We start from the raw sequence: 21,995 nt of genomic DNA on the forward strand, positions 1-21,995 counted from the left end.
AGAGAGGGTAAATATTATTTTGAGAAACCCCAAAGGCACACAATCCTACCTCTATTTCACTGGTTTATTCACTAAATAAAAGTCTTGCTAAACCAATGGAGCCGGTACTGTCCGTCCATGGCATCTTATAACACTGGTGGATTGTGGGAACTAAAGAGATGCCATATTACCATTTCAACTAAGGTATCACTGATTAAGATGTAACAACTGCACGTTTTACACGAATACTGTATTATCAAAGTTATTTCCTTTCTGTGAGAACTTTGAAGTGATTTATATGTTGAAACTAAGACAGCTTCTGGGTTTCTTTGAAAGGTTACAGGATAATAATACCGGAATAGAATATCATTTTCAACAACATTGACATTTTACTATTTTCCTAAACACAGTATCTTATCCCTTACTGAGACAGTACAATAATAACATTATCTTATTCATATATTAAGTGTTCTTAGTAAAACCGTTACCTGGGCCTGTATTGACAAAGTGTCTCAGAAAAGATTGCTGATCTAGGATCAGTGTAGCCTGTTAGATCATAATGAATAAGATTACAATGAACAGGTGGAACCTGATCCGAGATCAGCACTCTTACTCTGAGACGCTTTAGAATACAGGCCCTGCTCTATAACCTGAGAGTTGCTTTGGCATTAGCAGTGTGCTGGTCTTGATATCGACCTCCTTCCTCTCCGTATTGAAGGTATGTATGAGCGAGAGCAGAGATATTCTCAGTTACTAGTTCACAGGGGTTTCATGTTCAAAGTGTCTCAGTATGAGTCATAAGAGGTGACCCCTTAAGATGTACTAGGTTTTCTCCCTCTCTCAATAAAGTTCATGTTAATTAATATCTGCCTAAAGGGGTTATTCGTCTCTCCCTCCCTCCCTCCCTCCCCCCCTCCCTCCCCCCCTCCCTCCCTCCCTCCCTCCCTCCCTCCCTCCCTCGACTGACAGGCAAAAACTAAAGACATTGTAACATATTGACATTATAAATACTTTATTAGTAACTTGTAACTGATAGCAGTTGTTTTAAACCTTCCTTTATGTGAATAACATACCAGAAACGAATCAAGAAGTCAGTCAGTAATAGAAAAGCAGGGTTACAAAAATAAGAGGATATACATCATGTAGGTGACTTCCTTCCGTTCCAGAAGGAGAGTACAAAACATAATCCCAGTCACTGTCCCCGGAATCCGATGGAAAAATCCAGAAGCATCTGAAATGATTGGGAGGATTCCAAACCGCTTGTAATCCAAAATGATGGGAGTAGTCTTGTAGTCAGAAGTCCTTTATATAAAGACTGTAACTCCCATAGTCCTCCAGTATCCAATCATCTACCTCTCTTCTTCTCCCAGTTGGCATAGTCATGTTATTTGACACCTGTCAATCATCAAATCGAAGCCACACCCACTCCTAATACCAAAGTTCTTATTTGCATCTTCCAGAAACATCATTCACGATCCTGGCAATATTTTGATGTTATTTTGACGTTCTCTGTCCTCTGCCCACTTCTCTTGTTGCCATCCCGCACAACGTGGCTGCTCATATCTCAGTCTGAGAAACATGAACGTTTCTGTTGAAAAGATGTTCTCTTCCCTCTTCCTCTCTTTCACTCTTCTGTCTTCCGTCCATCTTTCTTCACCTTACGCCTGATGGGAGAAGAGAAATAGGTGCCAAACGTTAGCTTAGCCAATCAGACAATAGAAGTCCTCCCCCCAATGTCAAATGTTCACCACTTAAAACAATGAATCTTTAGCACCCCATCTTTCACCACCAAATACAACCTCCATACCCAATGTAATCAGCCAAGGCACCAGTCACCAATTAAAACCACTTCCTAATTTCACCCCCCTCTTCCTGTTCGATTGATACTGGTCACTGATTGGCGATTCAAATGATTTGGCGTTTAAACCCAGATCATTGATTGGCTGTAGTGCTAATGCCTACCGTAATGACACTAATAAACACTCATGTTTTTCCACATGCCCGAGAAACGTATGAGAAATTCTTTGAGGTTTTTGAGCTTTTTACGTTTCCTCCCTTTACCCTTGGTCCTACTGGGTCCTGTGAATGAAGGGGGAGGAGGGGGAAGAGGGGGATCTATAAAGAAAAAAGGGGATTGAAAAGTGGAATACCCTGAGGGAGAATCATTTAAATTCCTCAACTGTTCTCAGTTTATATCAGTGTAGAGAGACACTCTCAGACAGGAGCTGAAGCACACGCTGTATGCAGTAGAGTATAGTAAGATATTTACCATTGTCTATCTCGTAGAGTTCCTTGATGTGTCGTTTGGAGGTACATATACACTCAAGGTGCTCCTCCAGCCGCACCAGCACCTCCTTTAGTTTAGGACGCCTCCTCACATACTCCACCTTAGCCACCTGGAGAGGGAGGGAGGGAGGGAGGGAGGGAGGGAGGGAGGGAGGGAGGGAGGGAGATCAGAATGAGTTCTGGAGAATCTCCTCTTTTCGAGGTAATGGAAGGATACCAAACCTGACACACACACACCCCTCGTACACTAACACACACACACACGTAAGCAAGTAAGCAAGCACACACACATTAGCAAGCACACACACATTAGTGCTCTCTCAAAAAGCCAAGCCTGCTTGAGCTTCAGGACTGATTGTACAGGCCTCTATTCTCTTTCAAGTCTGAACATACACAAAGACAACACACACACACACACACACACACACACACACACACACACACACACACACACACACACACACACACACACACACACACACACAGAAAGGTGCTGCTATGTTACAACATGAACCAGAAGAGCACAGCAGAGACAGTAACACTGTTATTGGTACAGAGGTTCAGGTGAGGTAAGGCATCTCAATAGTATGGACTGGAGACGCTCCCTCTCCATGTTGTAATTAAGGCTTTTTCTCCTTGTGTAATTTCCTTCATCTGATTCTGCACTGATAGGAAACAACTGGACAGATGCCATGCTACTTACTTTCCCTGTGCTTACAGGGCAGTGTACAGATGTAGGCTCTGAATTTGATCACTCTTTTGTTGCTGAGAATTTTAAAAGGCTTCTAAAGTTTGTAATTTCCACTTTAAAATGTCAGGCTTGATTTTTCCTTACGAAAAAATGTATCAACTACTACATAAAATGTTAATTAATTATAATCCACATAATAATTCACATTTCCTGTTGCTGACTGATTATTTTCCTGCTGTAGCAAACTGGCTCAAATGAAGATCCTACATCTGTATGTGAAAGGGAGGAGACATGGAGAAGAACCCATTGTAGGCTATTGAGATGCAGCCTGAGGGAGTTTCTCAGTTTCCTTCCTGGCAAATGAAATACAGAGAATAAAACACGAGTCAACTCAAAGGTGTGTAACACGAGGTGTGTTTGGGTTCTCAGTAAACCAGGTCATAAACCAGGTCATATTAATATGATTATGACCTTCTAGCTGTTATTTCCCCAGAAAGTCATCATAAAGTCAGACATAACAATGGAACCTTTGTCTCTGTCCCACCAGTGGAAACTGGAATGGAGGGAAACAGACAGTGGACACAGAGAAACCATGGGAGATTAATACACAGAGTCAAGACCAGTATGAGCCATTGAAAAACAACGGTCCGCTGTTCTGGTACTGGTGAATGGTTTCTGGAAGAGCAGAGACGGGCAAGCTAGCATGCATGTGCACACACACATTCACACACCCTCGAAGGCTTCTCCCGGATGTCACGCAGCGTGTGAAAGTGTGTGCGCGTGCATGTGTGTGTGTGCATACGTGTGTACGTGTGTGTGTGTTTCCTCTCCATAGTCCTGTCTCTGTAGTTGAATCTCAGGATATACGGGAGACTTATCTTTTGATTTCCTCTCTGTCAAAGACAAAGAGAAAGAAAGAAAGAATGAAAGAATGAATGAAGAAAAGGAAAAAGAATGAGAGAGAGAGACCCTTTCATCTTATATTGAGTATCAAAAGGGGATCAAATCTGCACCCTCCCTTCTCATCTGTCCATTCCTCTCATCCCTCTGCTCTCTCTATCCCTCCCTTCTCTCCTCATCTGTCCATTCCTCTCATCCCTCTGCTCTCTCTATCCCTCCCTTCTCTCCTCATCTGTCCATTCCTCTCATCCCTCTGCTCTCTCTATCCCTCCCTTCTCTCATCTGTCCATTCCTCTCATCCCTCTGCTCTCTCTATCCGACCATCCCTCACCCCTTCAAAAACACTGCTTCTCTCTTTCTCACTCTCTTTCTGTACATTTAAGAACAGTTAGATTCCCTCCAATAGTTACGGCTCTTATTTGCAGGGATGACTCTATGACCTTTGACCCTCTATTTCTGCATATGATCTCTATCTGAGGTCTACAGCAGATAGTGCTGCCTCAGCCAGATCAGTTCAGTTCAGATTGTATTCATTAGGAACTAAACAGAAGAACTTTTACCTAAACAGTTCAGTTCAGCTCAGATTGTATTCATTAGGAACTAAACATAATAGCATTTACCTAAACAAGAAGGGACTACCTCAGCACCCAGAAATAACAGCTTCTTCCTCTGTGTGAACAGTCTGAGGAACAGCTAAGCCAAACAGACACACACACACACAAACATACAAGGAACAGCTAAGCCAGACAGACACACACACACACACAAACATACAAGGAACAGCTAAGCCAAACAGACACACACACACACAAACATACAAGGAACAGCAAAGCCAAACAGACACACACACACAAACATACAAGGAACAGCTAAGCCAAACAGACACACACACACAAACATACAAGGAACAGCTAAGCCAGACAGACAGCATCTTTAGTCTTTTAATAGACAGAGGACTGAGGAGCCATTCACTCAGAGGAAAACAGGGAGTGGGGAAAACAAAATAACCCCCGTAGTGAATACACTGAAGCACTGAGATCATCAACACACCCACTATCCTCCTCGGCTCAGACCATGGTAAACTGGCTGGAAATCCTTAGCGCATGAACACACACACACACCGTCTCACTCCTTTTTCTCTCTCTCCATCCTCTCTCTCTCTCTCACACACACACACACTGAGCAGAGCTTCCAGTTGGCAGTGTGTGTGGGTTTTAGATGGCAGGGTTTACTTGCTGTTATGTGCCAGCCCTGGCAGAGATAAAATACAAATGATTATGTTCCTGTGGTCGCAAGGGAGTCTCCTGGCCTGGCACACACACACACACACACACACACACACACACACACACACACACACACACACACACACACACACACACACACACACACACACACACACATATACAGTACCAGACAAAAGTTTGGACACACCTACTCATTCAAGTGTTTTTCTTTACTATCTTCCTGGTGAAGCTGGTTGAGAGAATGCCAAGAGTGAGCAAAGCTGTCATCAAGGCAAAGGGTGGCTACTTTGAAGAATCTCATATTAATATATTTTGATTTGTTTAACACTTTTTCGGTTACTACATGATTCCATATGTGTTATTTCAGTTTAGATGTCTTCACTATTATTCTACTGTACACACACACACACACACACACACACACACACACACACACACACACACACACACACACACACACACACACACACACACACACACACACACACACACACCTAGCCAGGCAGACCTAGCTAAGGGAAGCTGGACTAGTAGAAAGGGGTTGAATGGTTGAGCTGCTGCAAGTGTGTGTGTGTGTGTGTGTGTGTGTGTGTGTGTGTGTGTGTGTGTGTGTGTGCCTGTGTTTGTGTGTGTTCAGAGAACGTGTGGCTCTCTCCTACCTTGACAGTGCGGTGGTGCTTGCGGGAGGGCAGGCAGTGCATGTTGCTGGTGTTGCAGCATCCGGTACATCTCTTCACCTCTACACAGGGAGGCCAGATGATGAAGTTAGCGGAGGTGGAATCCACCTGGCTCCGAGGGATCTCGTAGATCACCGTACGAGTCTTACACACCGCGGGTAACGCCTCCTCTGGGGTCAAAGGGGAGGGGGAGAGGTTAAAGGTGAAACATGACAGCATAGAGAGAAGGTAGTGTTGGTGTATACTTACACACAAACACAGAGACACACACACACACACAGAGAGAGAGAGACACACACACGAACACACACAGAGAGAGAGAGAGAGACACACACAGAGACACACAGAGACACACACGTAGACATACAGTAGATGGGATATAGACGGAAAGAGGCAAATACTCAAACAGACACACACGTTCTTTCTCTCTCTCTCACTCTCTCTCTCTCTCTCTCTCTCTCTCTCTCTCTCTCTCTCTCTCTCTCTCTCTCTCTCTCTCTCTCTCTCTCTCTCTCTCTCTCTCTCCTCTCTCTCTCTCTCTCTCTCTCTCTCTCTCCTCTCTCTCTCTCTCTCTCTCTCTCTCTCTCTCTCTCTCTCTCTCTCTCACACACACAAATTCCACAGGTATGCATGAACACAACTACAAAGACACACACACACTTACCGATGCTCCTCTTGCGCCTGGAGTGTGTCTGAGAGCTCTCCAGCTGTGAGTAGCTGTGGGGGAAGGCCTTGTTGTGGTCCCTCTGTTTGTTCTCCCCTATCACCTCATTCTCTGTTGACCACAACAAATTCAATCTCATGTTATCCCTACACTAGCTGGGCCATTCAGAAGCAGAGCAACACTGAATGGAGAGAGAAGCTTGAACTCAGAAAAGCTCAAAATAACTGTGTCCCCTCTGTAAATGAACAATCCCTTATTGTCACCATGACAACCATAAGCCTTCTGCTATCCAATCAAACAGCTCTGGTTGTTAGTCGGGTGTAAAGAACCTTTCACGTCAAAATCACCTTGTTTGTCCTTTCAGCTCCATATTGACCTGTTTGGGGTCTCTCTCTCAAAGTATATATTTTTGCTACCCAAATACTGACCCCACAGAGAGTGTAGACTGTAGAGGGCGTGTGTGTGATTGTGTGTGTGTGTGTGTGTGTGTGTGTGTGTGTGTGTGTGTGACTGCACTTACGTGCAGGAACTTAAGTGCTTGCTGTATGTCTTGACCAACACAAAGCCTCCTCGCTCCTTCCTCCTGACACTCAGGAATTTCACCATGAATTATACATACCAACACAGCAGCCATTCAGCCCTCAGTGTGTGTGTGTGTGTGTGTGTGTGTGTGTGTCATTCAGCCTAACACTGCTGCTCCACAAATAATGGACAGTATGACAGCAGCATAAAGCCTACAGCCACTTGACCCCCAGCACCGAGGAGACAGCTGAGTAGCAGACAGGCCTATTTGCATTTCAATAATGCCAGAATGAATGGTGGGGTGTAATCAAGACCAAATGAAAAATGATGAAAAAATGATAAGAACTTAAGAATGCAGGATGGAGTGAGCTTACTAAGTAGCCTAACAATGAATGGCTTTAAACGTTTCATTAGGCTATGTTTCAAGCCCTTGTCCACACCTTCCCCCTTATTCGACCAGACTCCAGTTATGTGTTCAGTTTTCCTAAAGTTAATTTCACGTGGAATAAAAAGTGTAAAACAGATCAAAAGTTTTGACACAAGCAGCAGTCACCAGGTTCATGGTGGCTGTCCGCCCTAGTGCCGCGAGCAGCGGGACAGAGACAACTCCCAGAAGCTGGTGAGACGCCTTTTAGTTCCCGCCCGAGAGGGGCGTGCTCACGGCCGGGGAAACATCCAATGGAGATTCATCCACTCTTTCCCTCTAAGCTGCAGGAAGTAACTCGTCTAATTCAACATCTCTTATGTGGCAGACAAACCTGTCCAAGTTGCCCACAGGCTAACAGCCTATCACAAACAAGACACAGCCATAGCACCTCTTTACACCTCTCTCCTCCTACCTTCAAAGGGTACACACTTAGAAAAAAAGGTTCTGGATAGAACCAAAAGGTGTTCTATGCTTGCTTCATATATGGCACCCCTTAAGGTTCCATATAGAACAAATGTTGGGTCAGTGAATAAGAACCCATGGGGTTCTGATCAACCAACCCTATAAGAGGGTTCTATATAGAACATTTAGGGGTGCCATATATGAAGCAAGCAATAGAACCCGTTTTGGTTCTATCCAAAACCTTGTAGGCTACTTCTGGCATGTTGTGTTGAGCTCAGCTCAGTGCCTTTACTGAAGCCTAGCCCTAGGCTGTGTAATAAAGCTATTGAATGAAGACTGATTTAACAGGCTTTAGGCCTACCATCCAGGTCTAGCTCCAAGAGCCGCTGGAGGTCGCTGATGCTGCGGATCTCACTGCGGGACAGCCGCTCCAACAGCTCCCGGGGGAGCGGGGCCTCCTACAAGAAAAGGAAAACATTGAAATTAAAATAACAGCACTTTATTACCTACACAGACGTTATTGTACCGTAATGGATAGCGCGGCTATATAAGTGGTATGAGCGCGACTATGTAGCGCTGAAGAAGCGTTTTAAGCACAAATATGTGCACAATTAAGGGGGTGGTATAATGCACACTTAGTTTGCGCTTGTTGCTGAGAAGCCGTAGATTCCCCCTATTGTCATGTACTTCTTGGATGGAGTTACAGCAACGCTACTCTGGAGTTTTGGGCATAATTATGCATAAGTGGGGCATGAACGAACGAACAATGCACCTGCCAACGAAGTAAGCGTTGCACTAAAAACGGCACAATTTGAACAGAATTGGCCCCTACATAGCGTACAAACCAAAACTCGTATAAAAGTCCTTTACCTCAGCGGCGGTGCGTAACGGGCACAATAAGCAGGCGAGGAGGAAGCTCAGAAAAGCGGCTCTCATCTCCCTTCGGGTCCTTTGGGCTCCAGAACGAGAGAAAGTTCCAGTAGTTCCACCAACACCGTTCCAGATCCAGGAGCTGAGGCGTCGCTCCCAAACCACGGGAATCCAGTACCATCCCTCGGGTGGAACCGCTACCTCCACGACTCTACAGCCGGTAGTCCGAATTATTTGGCTGTTATAGGCAACATGGCGAGGCTAACAGTGTGACTTTATTGGGTGTTCATTTAGGTTTACATTTAAGACTGACGTTTATTGAAGTCAGTTGGGTTTCCTACTCCGCTTTTGGCCACAGAAGAAACACAGGAGCAGGAGATGGGTCGGAGTTACGGCACCTGAGACAAGAGCTATCTATGCTTATAAGAACTTCCAGAATTGAGAAATGTAATCATTTTGTCGATTAGGCTCTAATCCACTTGAAGTGAAGACGTCTCGTTGTGACACATGAGTGTTTTAATCCTTTATGCATGTTCATACAATTCTCTGAGAATATAATATTTCACTATCCATACATTTATGGGAGACTTCCAAAAATATAAACGTTATGTCCTGTTTACATCAGCAAATGGAGAATAGGTCAAAAATAATGTCAAGCCGTCCGCATGTCCCGGTTGTTCTTCTCAAACGGTTTTTGTAGCCTATTAGATCCCTTCAAAGCGGGTCTGCTGTAGACTGTGATCTCCGTGGTGAATGAAGTCGGAACGCTTTGAGTCATATGATATAGCTACTGCGCTGCTGGCGGCTGGCGGGGCGCGGTCACGTTGTAACTACAGATGGATAGATCGGCTATAAAGGAGACCATTGGCTTTTGACTGTGGGCGCGCTCACATCAGTCCATTCAATGCAACAGACGACTTTCATGCATCATTGGTCAAATTCAGGTGCGTTGCAGATCAATGCAATTATAGTGATGATGATGGTGGTGATGGTGATGATAGTGGTGATGATGATGGTGTGCTTGATGTTCTTGATGATGGTACCCCCAAGCCATAAGACTCCTGAACAGCTAATCAAATGGCTACCCAGACATTTTGCATTTCTGCTGCTACTCTCTGTTATTATCTATGCATAGCCACTTTAATAACTCTACCTACATGTACATAATTACCTCAAATACCTCAACTAACCGGTGCCCCCGCACATTGACACATGACTCTGTACCGTTACCCCCTGTATATAGCCCCGCTATTGTTATTTACTGTTGCTCTTTAATTAATTGTTATTCTTATCGCTTACTTTTTTAGGGATTTTCTTAAAACTGCATTGTTGGTTAAGGGCTCGTAAGTAAGCATTTCACTGTAAGGTCTACACCTGTTGTATTCGACGCATGTGACAAACAACATTTGATTTGATTTGATTTTGATGGTGATAGCGGTGACGATGATAATGATGCTGGTGAGGATGATAATGATGCTGGTGATGACGATGACAGTGATGATGAAGGTGATGAGGATGTTGATGTTCTCTATAAACATCATATCCTGTAACTGTCCCTAAATGCCCTGGTTTTTTTACCACACAATGGCAGGTTACTAGTTAACACATTGACATTGGATCCCTTCTAAAGCACTAGTCATTACATTTTAAGGGACTGAGCTAATTTATAACAAAGTACAAACCCATGGTTGAGTAGTTTAGGGTGTTTAGAACCTATAAAGTCCCTGGAGGCTTTCCACCTCTCTCTCTTCCCTCTCTTCCACCTCTCTCTTCCCTCTCTTCCACCTCTCTCTCTTCCCTCTCTTCCACCTCTCTCTCTTCCCTCTCTTCCACCTCTCTCTCTTCCCTCTCTTCCACCTCTCTCTCTTCCCTCTCTTCCCCCTCTCTCTCTTCCCTCTCTTCCCCCTCTCTCTTCCCTCTCTTCCCCCTCTCTCTTCCCTCTCTTCCCCCTCTCTCTCTTCCCTCTCTTCCACCTCTCTCTTCCCTCTCTTCCACCTCTCTCTCTTCCCTCTCTTCCACCTCTCTCTCTTCCCTCTCTTCCACCTCTCTCTTCCCTCTCTTCCCCCTCTCTCTCTTCCCTCTCTTCCACCTCTCTCTCTTCCCTCTCTTCCCCCTCTTACACCCTTCCTTCATTTCCCTCCTTCTCCAGCCCCCTCGCACCTCCACCACCTCCAACCCTCCCTCCTTCCATCTGTTCACACCTCCTCCCCTCCCGCCACCCCCCCCTCCATTCCTTCCTCCACCCCTCTCCCTCCCCTCCAGGTCAGCCACAGATGGCTGAGTGTGTCTGTTTTTAATTGGTGTTTAATTAACTTCATTAATAAGTGGCCAGACCGTAGACACAACTGACCTCCACGATAAAGGAGTGAGAGAGTGAAAGGGATGGAGGGATCAGAGGTAGGGGGGACACGGTGTGCTGGAGCTAAAAACAACACTTCATACAAAACAGACGTGTTCACACGGACCTACACACACATTGACTATGTGCCTTGTGACCAGACACGGTGTCAGAGCTGAGATAGTTAGGAACTTTGTGCCCACTGGACCCAGTCTCTCTCTCTCTCTCTCTCAACACTAGAGCAGCCACCATTCTAGCTACACATGCAGACATTGACAGCCTATAGTAGTGGTGATGAGGAGGAGGGAGAGGTGAACATTAAGGAAAAGGAGGTGAAGGAGATGGGGAGAGGAGGAAGAAGAATGAAGGGGTAAAGGGGCCAAGGAGGAGGGACAAATGAGGAAGGAAGGAGGAAGAGAAACAAGTTTTGTTGCCAATTAAGACCTATTTAGCCAGACAGAGACTCAGTGACTCTGTCTCTCCCTCCATCAACCCTGAAGGGCTTTGCTTTGGGCTGCTCTGGTCTGGTGTACTGAACTCCTGCAAGGCGCCAGACACACATGCAAGTGCACGTGTACATACGCACGCACACACACACACACACACCACACACACACACACACACACACACACACACACACACACACACACACACACACACACACACACACACACACACACACACACACACACACACACACACACACACGCACGCACGCACGCATGCACTCACAGCACAGGGGTCCGAATTAGGGAAACAACTGGGTTAGAACTGAACCGATCCAGAACATTCCACTGTGACATCCTTGGTCCCGGAGAGAGTGATGCCAAAAGGCAATGATCTGGACCCTTAACCTCTCTGTATCCCTCTCTCTCTTCTCTCTTACTTCCTCTGTGGGATAGAAGTGGGACATGACTCCTGCTATGGTAGGGGCAGTAGCATGCATGTTGTCATGCCGACAGAGAGGCTAGAAGTTTCCCAAAAGTTTAGACCCAGACAACAGGATAGACACCGTAAAATAGAGAAAGGAGAGAGAAACAGAGACAAATTGAGATATGGAGAGACACAGAGAGGGAATGTGCATGAGAGAGAAAAGAGAGGGAGAAATAGGTCTGGATTCAATCCGTATCGCAGAAGTATCGTGGAAAATCTGCGTTATAGCTCCATTTAAATTTACAGGCAATGTTCCAGTGTCCGCGGAGACTGCATTCACGGTAAACACTGCATATATCGGCTCAATTGTAAATTACTTTTAAAAATGTACGCAGATTTACAATGATACTTTCACGATAGGGATTGAATCCAGTTGCTAGTTAAATTTTATCTGTGGAGGGATGAGAGTTTTACAAGCAGGGTGTGGATAAAAGTACCTAATACCTAATTCTATTCAAAACCCTATGCATAGTGCATAATGAAAAAACCCTCCATATGTGTCAGACCTGGGATTGATTTCTATTTGAAATCTTTTCAAATACTTTTAACATTTGCTCTACAGATATAGGATTTTAATTTGAGACAGTTTGCTAAAATAATTCTGCAACAGCAGGAAATGTGGATTATAATTAATGGACATTTTTTGTAGGGTTTGATACTTCTTTGTTGGGGCAAACCCAAGTCTGACCCTAAAGTGGAAATGATGAAGCATTTTTAAACCTTGAATACACTACACGTTTGCATTTCTCAGCAACAAAAGAGTGATCAAATTAAAATCAAATTAAGATCCTACATCTGTAGTTTGCCTGGAGTGCTGGATCGGCGACGATTGCATTTTTGTGACTATTCTATTGGTTCCGTAGTGACAGTCAAGCTCAATCAATCCCAGATAAAGTATTTTAAATGATTTTAGATAGTATTTTAATCCAGGTCTGATTTTAGTTTCCCCTCTACACATTCACATAACACATACCAAAAAAGTCAGTCAGAATGGATTTCACAATTTCAACCATTAAACCCGGGGTAATCCCATGGTTGGCCACCTCCCAAAAACTATTGTGTGACGCATGAATGTTTGGGAAGCGGCCAACAGAAGATTTATCCTGGATAACATCTTGAATATGCTAGTGTTTGGTTTACCTGTATGGTTAGTTAGTGCAATGGCCCCATCTGTTTAAGTATAGGCTTGAGAGAGGTTTGGTGGATTCTCTTTGAATTTGGGAAATGCTGCTACCAAAAAGTCACACACATGCATGGAAATATGCTCTCGCACCATACGCTTTTACCCACATCTGAAGCAGCATCCTAAGCAATAGGTCGGAAGAAGATTATTGTGTCTTTCCTGTGGAGATGAGATTTCATGCATTGCCTGTTTGAGTATCACATAAGCATCAAAACAGAAGAATGCACTAAAAGATGGAATGTCATATTCCTTATCAGTCCTGCTAAGACAAAACATTTCAGATGTAAGTTAAACAGTAGAGCCACAGCTGTTGCTATATAATCTCATCATCATATCTGAGGAGAGCCTACTTCTCTTGTGTACGCGTTTCCTCTTCTTCGATAATCTGCTCTTTGTTTTCAGATGGTTAAGACAAAGATCCAATGTGCATCCAAAATGGAACCCCATTCCCTACTATAGTGAACTACTTTTGACCAGAGCTCTATGGGGCCTGGTCAAAAGTAGTGCACTGTATTGGGAGCAGGGTGCCATTTGGGACATGACTAGAACACTCTACTTTATTTCTCTATGTGTAAACCTCCTTTGGCCACATCTAAGGGTCTATATACCAGCATGTCACTGAACCTGGTCCTGGGTGCTTCTTGATTCACAGATTATTCACAGATCTTTCTCTGTCTCTGTCTCTCTCTCTCTGCCTTCGTCTCACTCTGTCTCTCTTTCCCTGTCTCTATCGCTCTGTCTCTCTCTCTCTCTCTGCCTTTGTCTCACTCTCTCTCTTTCCCTGTCTCTATCTCTCTGTTTCTGTCTCTTTCGTCTCACTCTGTCTCTCTTTCCCTGTCTCCATCTCTCTGTTTCTGTCTCTGTCTCTCTTTCCCTGTCTCTATTGCTCTGTCTCTGTCTCACTGTCCTTTTCTCACACCCTCACAATGCCTCTCAAATCAACCAGCTGCAGCACCAAGGCTGACCTACCTCTGAATCCCTCTTCCTCTTCCTGTCCCCCTATTTTGATACTAACTAGTCACTCCCTTTTCCATTACTGATGTAGTCAGGTTGACGACTGCCATGACTGTACACAGCTGGGGCTGAGGTTGAGTTTATGTAAAACACACACACACACACACACACACACACACACACACACACACACACACACACACACACACACACACCACACACACACACACACACACACACACACACACACACACACACACACACACACACACACACACACACACACACACACACATCGTATGATGCAGTTGCTTACAGCTGGCAGCTGTTTTGGAATATGATTACAAAGTGTGAAAAACATTGGAACATTTGGATTAAACAGTCATGTCGTCCTTTACATTGTTGGCTTCGATGAGAGTTGCTGTCTCTGTTTTTCCAGAGCCTTTCTTTTAGTCTAACTGAGAGGCTATGAGAGAGATCATTCTGTTTTGAATTGATTAATCGGTGTGTGTAAGTAAACCCCACCAACACACACACACACAAATGCCTGCTTGCACGGACGCACACACATCCACAAATCTATTGGCGATAGTACGATGCTTCCTCCTTCAAGCCTCTGTATCTGGGCAGCAACTAGTGACAATGATGTCACCTCTCTACCAGTGTGTCCGGACCTTGACACAGGCTGCTTGCCAAATTGCACTCTATTCCCTATATAGTACACTACGTTTGATAGGGCTCTGATCAAAAGTACTGCACTATGTAGGGAATAGGGTGCTATTTGAAACACAGACACAAAAGACCTTAGTCTGATACGCACACACGCACTCACACTCACACACACACACACACACACACACACACACACACACACACACACACACACACACACACACACACACACACACACACACACACACATACACACACACACACACCACGGAACAATACCTTCCACTTCCCCCCATTAACCAGACCCCCAAAATAAACTCCCTCTATACACTAGACCATTGTTACTGGGGCCAACATTAGCACATCAGATCAGACACTTAAAGCCTTTACTTCACAACTTAAGACCAGAGGAAATCCCTTCTTTTGGAAGAGGAGAGAGGGAGATTTCTGTCGTTCTTTCCCAGAGTGATACAAGTGGTTGTGAGTGGTTTGCTAATTGTCCTCTCTTAATCTTGTTAATGCAGCAGAAAGAGAGAGCAAGAGAGAAAGAGAAAGTGTGTGTGTGTTCAAGACAACATGGTTACAAACAGAAGAGCTGGCTTTCACAGATTGTCATGACAAAACAATGACCTGTCAACCAACCTTGCCAACGGTTTACCATACTACTCCAACACGCTTGTAGTGGAGTTACACAGCTGGTACTGTCCAATGGAAAGGTGAGGGATACCTATGGAACATGTGATGATTGGTCCATAAAGGAGAGGGGTCTGTCTGTCTGTCTGTCTGTCTGTCTGTCTGTCTGTCTGTCCCAGCCAGCCAGCCAGCCAGCCAGGCAGCCAGCCAGGCAGGCAGGCAGGCAGGCAGGCAGGCAGGCAGGCAGGCAGGCAGGCAGGCAGGCAGGCAGGCAGGCAGACACATTTACACCTTTAATGTAGGATCAAACAAGGCACTCAGGGTAGCAAACTCTGTCATGGCAGGTGTTTAAGGATGTGCGTGTGTACATGCTTGTGTGTGTTTGTGTGTCTGTGTTAATGAGACAGTTATTATTGCTGTACACAGGCCAACTGTCTAGCAGGTGAAGGTGGAAAACAGAGAACCAGAAACAGCCATGTGTTGGGACTTGAAACCTGGCAGCATCGTATTTTTCCAATGCCGCATTTATGCATAGTATCTCTTCTGAGAACTCATTAAAAGTTATGAATAAGACACACACACACACTACTGAGACTATACAGACTGTACAAGTCTAAGCGAGACAGAAAGTGAACTTGAATGAGAGTGGATGATAATGATGACAGAAGAGAAAAGCACTAGATGCCAACAGAGTTCTCCTTCACTATGATGTTATGTTGAATCTGTTCATCTGCCTGGCACAGCTTGACCATCAAGTGTGTTTGTTTGGCATGATGTTACTTGGCTTTATCAAAGAAAAGGATAAATCGAGTGTGTTTAGAGGAATCGCACACGTAGACAGTGCAGTATGAGTGAAGTCAATTGATTTAAAATAACTTAATTTGTACCTTTAGGGTAATTACAAAATGATGTTGGCATGTGTTTTTCTCTAACTTGGATGCGCGGGAGTTAATTAGTCCTTTATGTGCAATATTAAAACATCTGATGTCACTAACCTATGATTAAAGGTTTACCTTGAGATGTTGACTATAATTGATGAACTGCAGATAGGTAGTGTGTGTGGAATTAGTCATACAGAGGAGGCTGGTGGAGGACGGGCTCATTAGGAGGACGGGCTCATTGTAATGGTTGGAATGGAATTCATGGAACGGAGTCAAACATGTTGTGTTTGATGTGTTTGGTACCATTCCAATTGATTTTATTCCAACCACTACAATGAGCCCGTCCTATAGTTCCTCCCACCAGCCTCCCCTGAGTCAGAACACTCATACACTAAGATAAAACTCAAGACAAGTGTGTTATGGCCTTGACATTGGCAAAGTCAAGCTTATCTCGAGTGGAACACAAACAGCCACCTACCCAAATTGCACACACTGTATATAGACTTACTTTTTTTCCTATTGTGTTATTGACTGTATGTTTGTTTATTCCATGTGCGACTCTGTGTTGTTGTTTGTGTCGCACTGCTTTGCTTTATCTTGGCCAGGTTGCAGTTGTAAATGAGAACTTGTTCTCAACTAGCTTACCTCAAATCAAATCAAAGTTTATTTGTCACGTGTGCCGAATACAACAGGTGTAGACCTTACAGTGAAATGCTTACTTACAGGCTCTAACCAATAGTGCGGAAAAAAGGTATGTGTGTGTGTGTGTGTGTGTGTGTGTAGGTAAGTAAAGAAATAAAACAACAGTAAAAAGACATTTGAAAATAAGAGTAGCAAGGCTATATACAGACACCGGTTAGTCAGGCTGATTGAGGTAGTGTGTACATGTAGATATGGTTAAAGTGACATTGCATATATGATGAACAGAGAGTAGCAGTAGCGTAAAAAGAGGGGTTGGCGGGTGGTGGGACACAATGCAGATAGCCCGGTTAGCCAATGTGCGGGAGCACTGGTTGAGGTAGTATGTACATGAATGTATAGTTAAAGTGACTATGCATATATGATGAACAGAGAGTAGCAGCAGCGTAAAAGAGGGGTTGGGGGGGGGCACACAATGAAAATAGTCCGGGTAACCATTTGGTTACCTGTTCAGGAGTCTTATGGCTTGGGGGTAAAAACTGTTGAGAAGCCTTTTTGTCCTAGACTTGGTACTCCGGTACCGCTTGCCGTGCGGTAGTAGAGAGAACAGTCTATGACTGGCGTCCCTGGGGTCTTTGACAATTTTCAGGGCCTTCCTCTGACACCGCCTGGTGTAGAGGTCCTGGATGGCAGGCCACTTAGCTCCAGTGATGTACTGGGCCGTACGCACTACCCTCTGAAGTGCCTTGTGGTAGGAGGCCGAGCAATTGCCGTACCAGGCAGTGATGCAACCGGTCAGGATGCTCTCGATGTTGCAGCTGTAGAACCTTTTGAGGATCTCAGGACCCATGCCACATTTTAGTTTCCTGAGGGGGAATAGGCTTTGTCGTGCCCTCTTCACGACAGTCTTGGTGTGTTTGGACCATTCTAGTTTGTTGTTGATGTGGACACCAAGGAATTTGAAGCTCTCAACCTGCTCCACTACAGCCCCGTCGATGAGAATGGGGACGTGCTCGGTGCTCCTTTTCCTGTAGTCCACAACCATCTCCTTAGTCTTGGTTACGTTGAGGGATAGGTTGTTATTCTGGCACCACTCGGCCAGGTCTCTGACCTCCTCCCTATAGGCTGTCTCGTCGTTGTCGGTGATCAGGCCTACCACTGTTGTGTCGTCAGCAAACTTAAGGATGGTGTTGGAGTCGTGCCTGGCCATGCAGTCGTGGGTGAACAGGGAGTACAGGAGGGGACTGAGCACGCACCCCTGGGGAGCTCATAGTAATATCTAAACAGTAGCAGGCTGCAAGGCTGTGGTGGTATAGTAATATCTAATGAGTAGCAAGCTGAAAGGCTGTAGTAGTATAGTCTAAACAGCAGCAGAATGAAAGGCAGTAGTAGTATAGTCTAAACAGTAGCAGGATGAAATGCTCCAGTAGTATAGTAATATCTAAACAGTAGCAGGATGAAAGGCAGTTTTAGTATATTATAGTCTAAACAGCTGCAGTATGAAAGGCAGTAGTAGTATAGTTTAGTCTAAACAGTAGCAGGATGAAAGGCTGTAGTATTATAATAATGTCTAAACAGTAGCAAGTTAAAAAGCTGCAGTAGCATAGTAATATCTAAACAGTAGCAGGATGAAAGGCAGCAGTACTAGCGTAATGTCTAAACATTAGCAGGATTAAAGGCTATAGTAGTAGTGTATAAACAGTAGCAGGATGAAAGGCAATAGTAGTATAGTATAGTCTAAACAGCTGCAGTATGAAAGGCAGTAGTAGTATAGTATAGTCTAAACAGTAGCAGGATGAAAGGCAGTAGTAGTATAGTATAGTCTAAACAGCTGCAGTATGAAAGGCAGTAGTAGTATAGTATAGTCTAAACAGTAGCAGGATGAAAGGCAGTAGTAGTATAGTATAGTCTAAACAGTAGCAGGATGAAAGGCAGTAGTAGTATAGTATAGTCTAAACAGTAGCAGGATGAAAGGCAGTAGTAGTATAGTATAGTCTAAACAGTAGCAGGATGAAAGGCAGTAGTAGTATAGTATAGTCTAAACAGTAGCAGGATGAAAGGCTGTAGTAGTATAGTATAGTCTAAACAGCTGCAGGATGAAAGGCAGTAGTAGTATAGTATAGTCTAAACAGTAGCAGGATGAAAGGCTGTAGTAGTAGCGTAATGTCTAAACAGTAGCAGGCTTAGCACAATAAAACATATACCATTCCAGCTGATATAACACTAATCTTCTTAAAAACTCTGCTCCAGTTCTATGCTTCCCATCTCTCTCTCACACACACATACTGTGGCCTTGGTTCTCCCTGTATGAGCTTGCATTACTGTTTCCTCACTGTGTTATTATGACTGGGCGTCAGGCTCCCAGGGTTCTTTTCCCACAGTCCCCCTCCCTCAGTGTCAGCCCCGGTCGGTCCCAGGCAACCCTCTCTCTCATACACACACACTGCACCTGCCATGGGCGTCAGTGTTCATCTCACATCTTCTCTTTCCACATTAATCAACAGTCAGAAATGAAAACAAGAGGATCGAGTGGACTCTACGGTTGCTTCCCAAATGGCACTCTGTTCCCTATATTGAACTACTTTTGCCCAGGGTCCACAGGGCTCTGGTCAAAAGTAGTGCACTATGTAGGAAATAGGTATGCCATTTAATACGCAGCCTAGCTCTGACTGAGGCTCTTCCCTTGTCTTAATGTACAGTTGAAGTCAGAAGTTAACATACACTCTGGTTGGAGTCATTAAAACTCATTTTTCAACCACTCCACAAATTTCTTCTTAACAAACTATAGTTTTGGCAAGTCAGTTAGGACATCTACTTTGTGCATGACACAAGTCATTTTTCCAACAATTGTTTACAGACAGATTATTTCACTTATAATTCACTGTATCACAATTCCAGTGGGTCAGAAATGTACATACACTAAATCGACTGTGCCTTTAAACAGCTTGGAAAAATCCAGAAAATGATGTCATGGCTTTAGAAGCTTCTGATAGGCTAATTGACATCATTTGAGTCAATTGGAGGTGTACAATTGGATGTATTTCAAGGTCTACCTTCAAACTCAGTGCCTCTTTGCTTGGCATCATGGGAAAATCTAAAGAAATCAGCCAAGATCTCAGAAACAAATTGTAGACCTCCACAAGTATGGTTCATCCTTGGGACAAATTTCCAAATGCCTGAAGGTACCACGTTCATCTGTACAAACAATAGTATGCAAGTATAAACACCATGGGACCACGCAGCAGTCATACCATCAGGATGAATGTACTTTGGGGTGAAAAGTGCAAATCAATCCCAGAACAACAGCAAAGGACCTTGTGAAGATGCTGGAGGAAATAGGTACAAAAGTATCTATATCCACAGTAAAACGAGTCCTATATCGACATGACCTGAAAGGCCGCTCAGCAAGGAAGAAGCCACTGCTCCAAAACCACCATAAAAAAGCCAGACTATGGTTTCCAACTGCACATGGGGACAAAGATCGTACTTTTTGGAGAAATGTTCTCTGGTCTGATGAAACAAAATAGAACTGTTTGGCCATAATGACCATCGTTATGTTTGGAGGAAAAGGGGGAGGCTTGCAAGCCAAAGAACACCATCCCAACCGTGAAGCACGGGGGTGGCAGCATCATGTTGTGGGGGTGCTTTGCTGCAGGAGGGACTGGTGCACTTCACAAAATAGTTGGCGTCATGAGGATGGAAAATTGTATGAATATATTGGAGCATCTCAAGACATCAGTCAGGAAGTTAAAGCTTGGTCGCAAATGGGTCTTCCAACTGGACATTGACCCCAAGCATACTTCCAAAGCTGTGGCAAAATGGCTTAAGGACAACAAAGTCAAGGTATTGGAGTGACCATCACAAAGCCCTGACCTCAATCCCATAGAAAATTTGTGGGCAGAACTGAAAAAGTGCGTGCGAGCAAGGAGGCCTACAAACCTGACTCAGTACACCAGCTCTGTGAGGAGGAATGGGCCAAAATTCACCCAACTTATTGTGGGAAGCTTGTGGAAGGCTACCCGAAACGTTTGACCCAAGTTAAACAATAAAAAGGTAATGCTACCAAATACTAATTGAATGTGATGAAAGAAATAAAAGCTGAAATAAATCATTCTCTCTACTATTATTCTGACATATCACATTCTTAAAATAAAGTGGTGATCCTAACTGACCTAAGACAGGGAATTTTTACTAGGATGAAATGTCAGAAATGGTGAAAAACTGAGTATAAATGTATTTGGCTAAGGTGTATGTAAACTTCTGACTTCAGCTGTAGTTTCCCACTGGAGACTGCGGACAGTGTTACCCAGATAACAGATCAAATCCTGTTTCTGGGCTCCATCATGCGTTCAACACACATACTGCGCCCCCTATAAGTGATGATATAGAAGCACGGACAGTATAGAGATTGGAAATAAGGAGAGACTGTCTCAACATTGTCATCTTGTATATTTCATGTCACAACACAGGACATTAAGTCAGTATGTTGTGTGTGACGTCTTGTGTGTGTGCGTCTTCAAGATTTACTAGAGAGTAAATGTTTGTGTGCGAATACCCATGATGCCAATCCTCTTCATTTCCTGGGCTACATCTGTTCCCCTAGGTGATGTATCAAGGAGAAAGGAGCGCTGATTGGCTGGCTTATGTTCTAAGGCCTACATGGTCAGAATTCAGGCAGTGTTCCATGCTTTTTACTTTGGGCTTAAGGGGCAGCACACACACACACACACACACACACACACACACACACACACACACACACACACACACACACACACACCCAACTTGTTCCCATAATCGCTCTCAGGATTCTGCTTAGTAAGGCTTTTCATTTGGGGGTTTTCTCCTTCTCCTTTATCAAACACTTGAAGATCTCACTGACAGAATTTTAAATGTTATAAACACTGACATTTCAAACTCTTATCGAACATAAATGTTTCACTCTGAAATCATGTTGATTTACAAATATGTCTGTTTCACCACATGTATAATACTAAGACGAGGGTAATAACTCAAGACAAAGGAGAGAGTGTGACTTCTACCTCTTGTGTGTGAGAGAGATACAAAACAACTGCTGTCAGTAAGTCTCAAATTCC

The 21,995-nt window shown here is 44.2% G+C and overlaps 1 protein-coding gene across 1 annotated transcript; it reads right to left on the reverse strand.

Annotated features, from left to right (window-relative positions):
* Positions 1-974: 974 nt before the first annotated feature.
* LOC115147415 (platelet-derived growth factor subunit A) lies at positions 975-9,421 on the reverse strand. The gene is made up of 6 exons (XM_029689653.1): positions 8,666-9,421; positions 8,157-8,253; positions 6,445-6,555; positions 5,763-5,950; positions 2,249-2,375; positions 975-1,643 (listed from the first exon to the last, which is right to left on the reverse strand). Exons 1-6 carry the CDS (start codon positions 8,729-8,731, stop codon positions 1,633-1,635), a joined length of 600 nt encoding a protein of 199 aa, XP_029545513.1. The 5' UTR covers positions 8,732-9,421; the 3' UTR covers positions 975-1,632.
* Between the last annotated feature and the right edge of the window lie 12,574 nt (positions 9,422-21,995).

The sequence above is a fragment of the Salmo trutta genome, chromosome 14 (assembly GCF_901001165.1).
Source record: "Salmo trutta chromosome 14, fSalTru1.1, whole genome shotgun sequence".
Lineage (NCBI taxonomy): Eukaryota > Metazoa > Chordata > Actinopteri > Salmoniformes > Salmonidae > Salmo > Salmo trutta.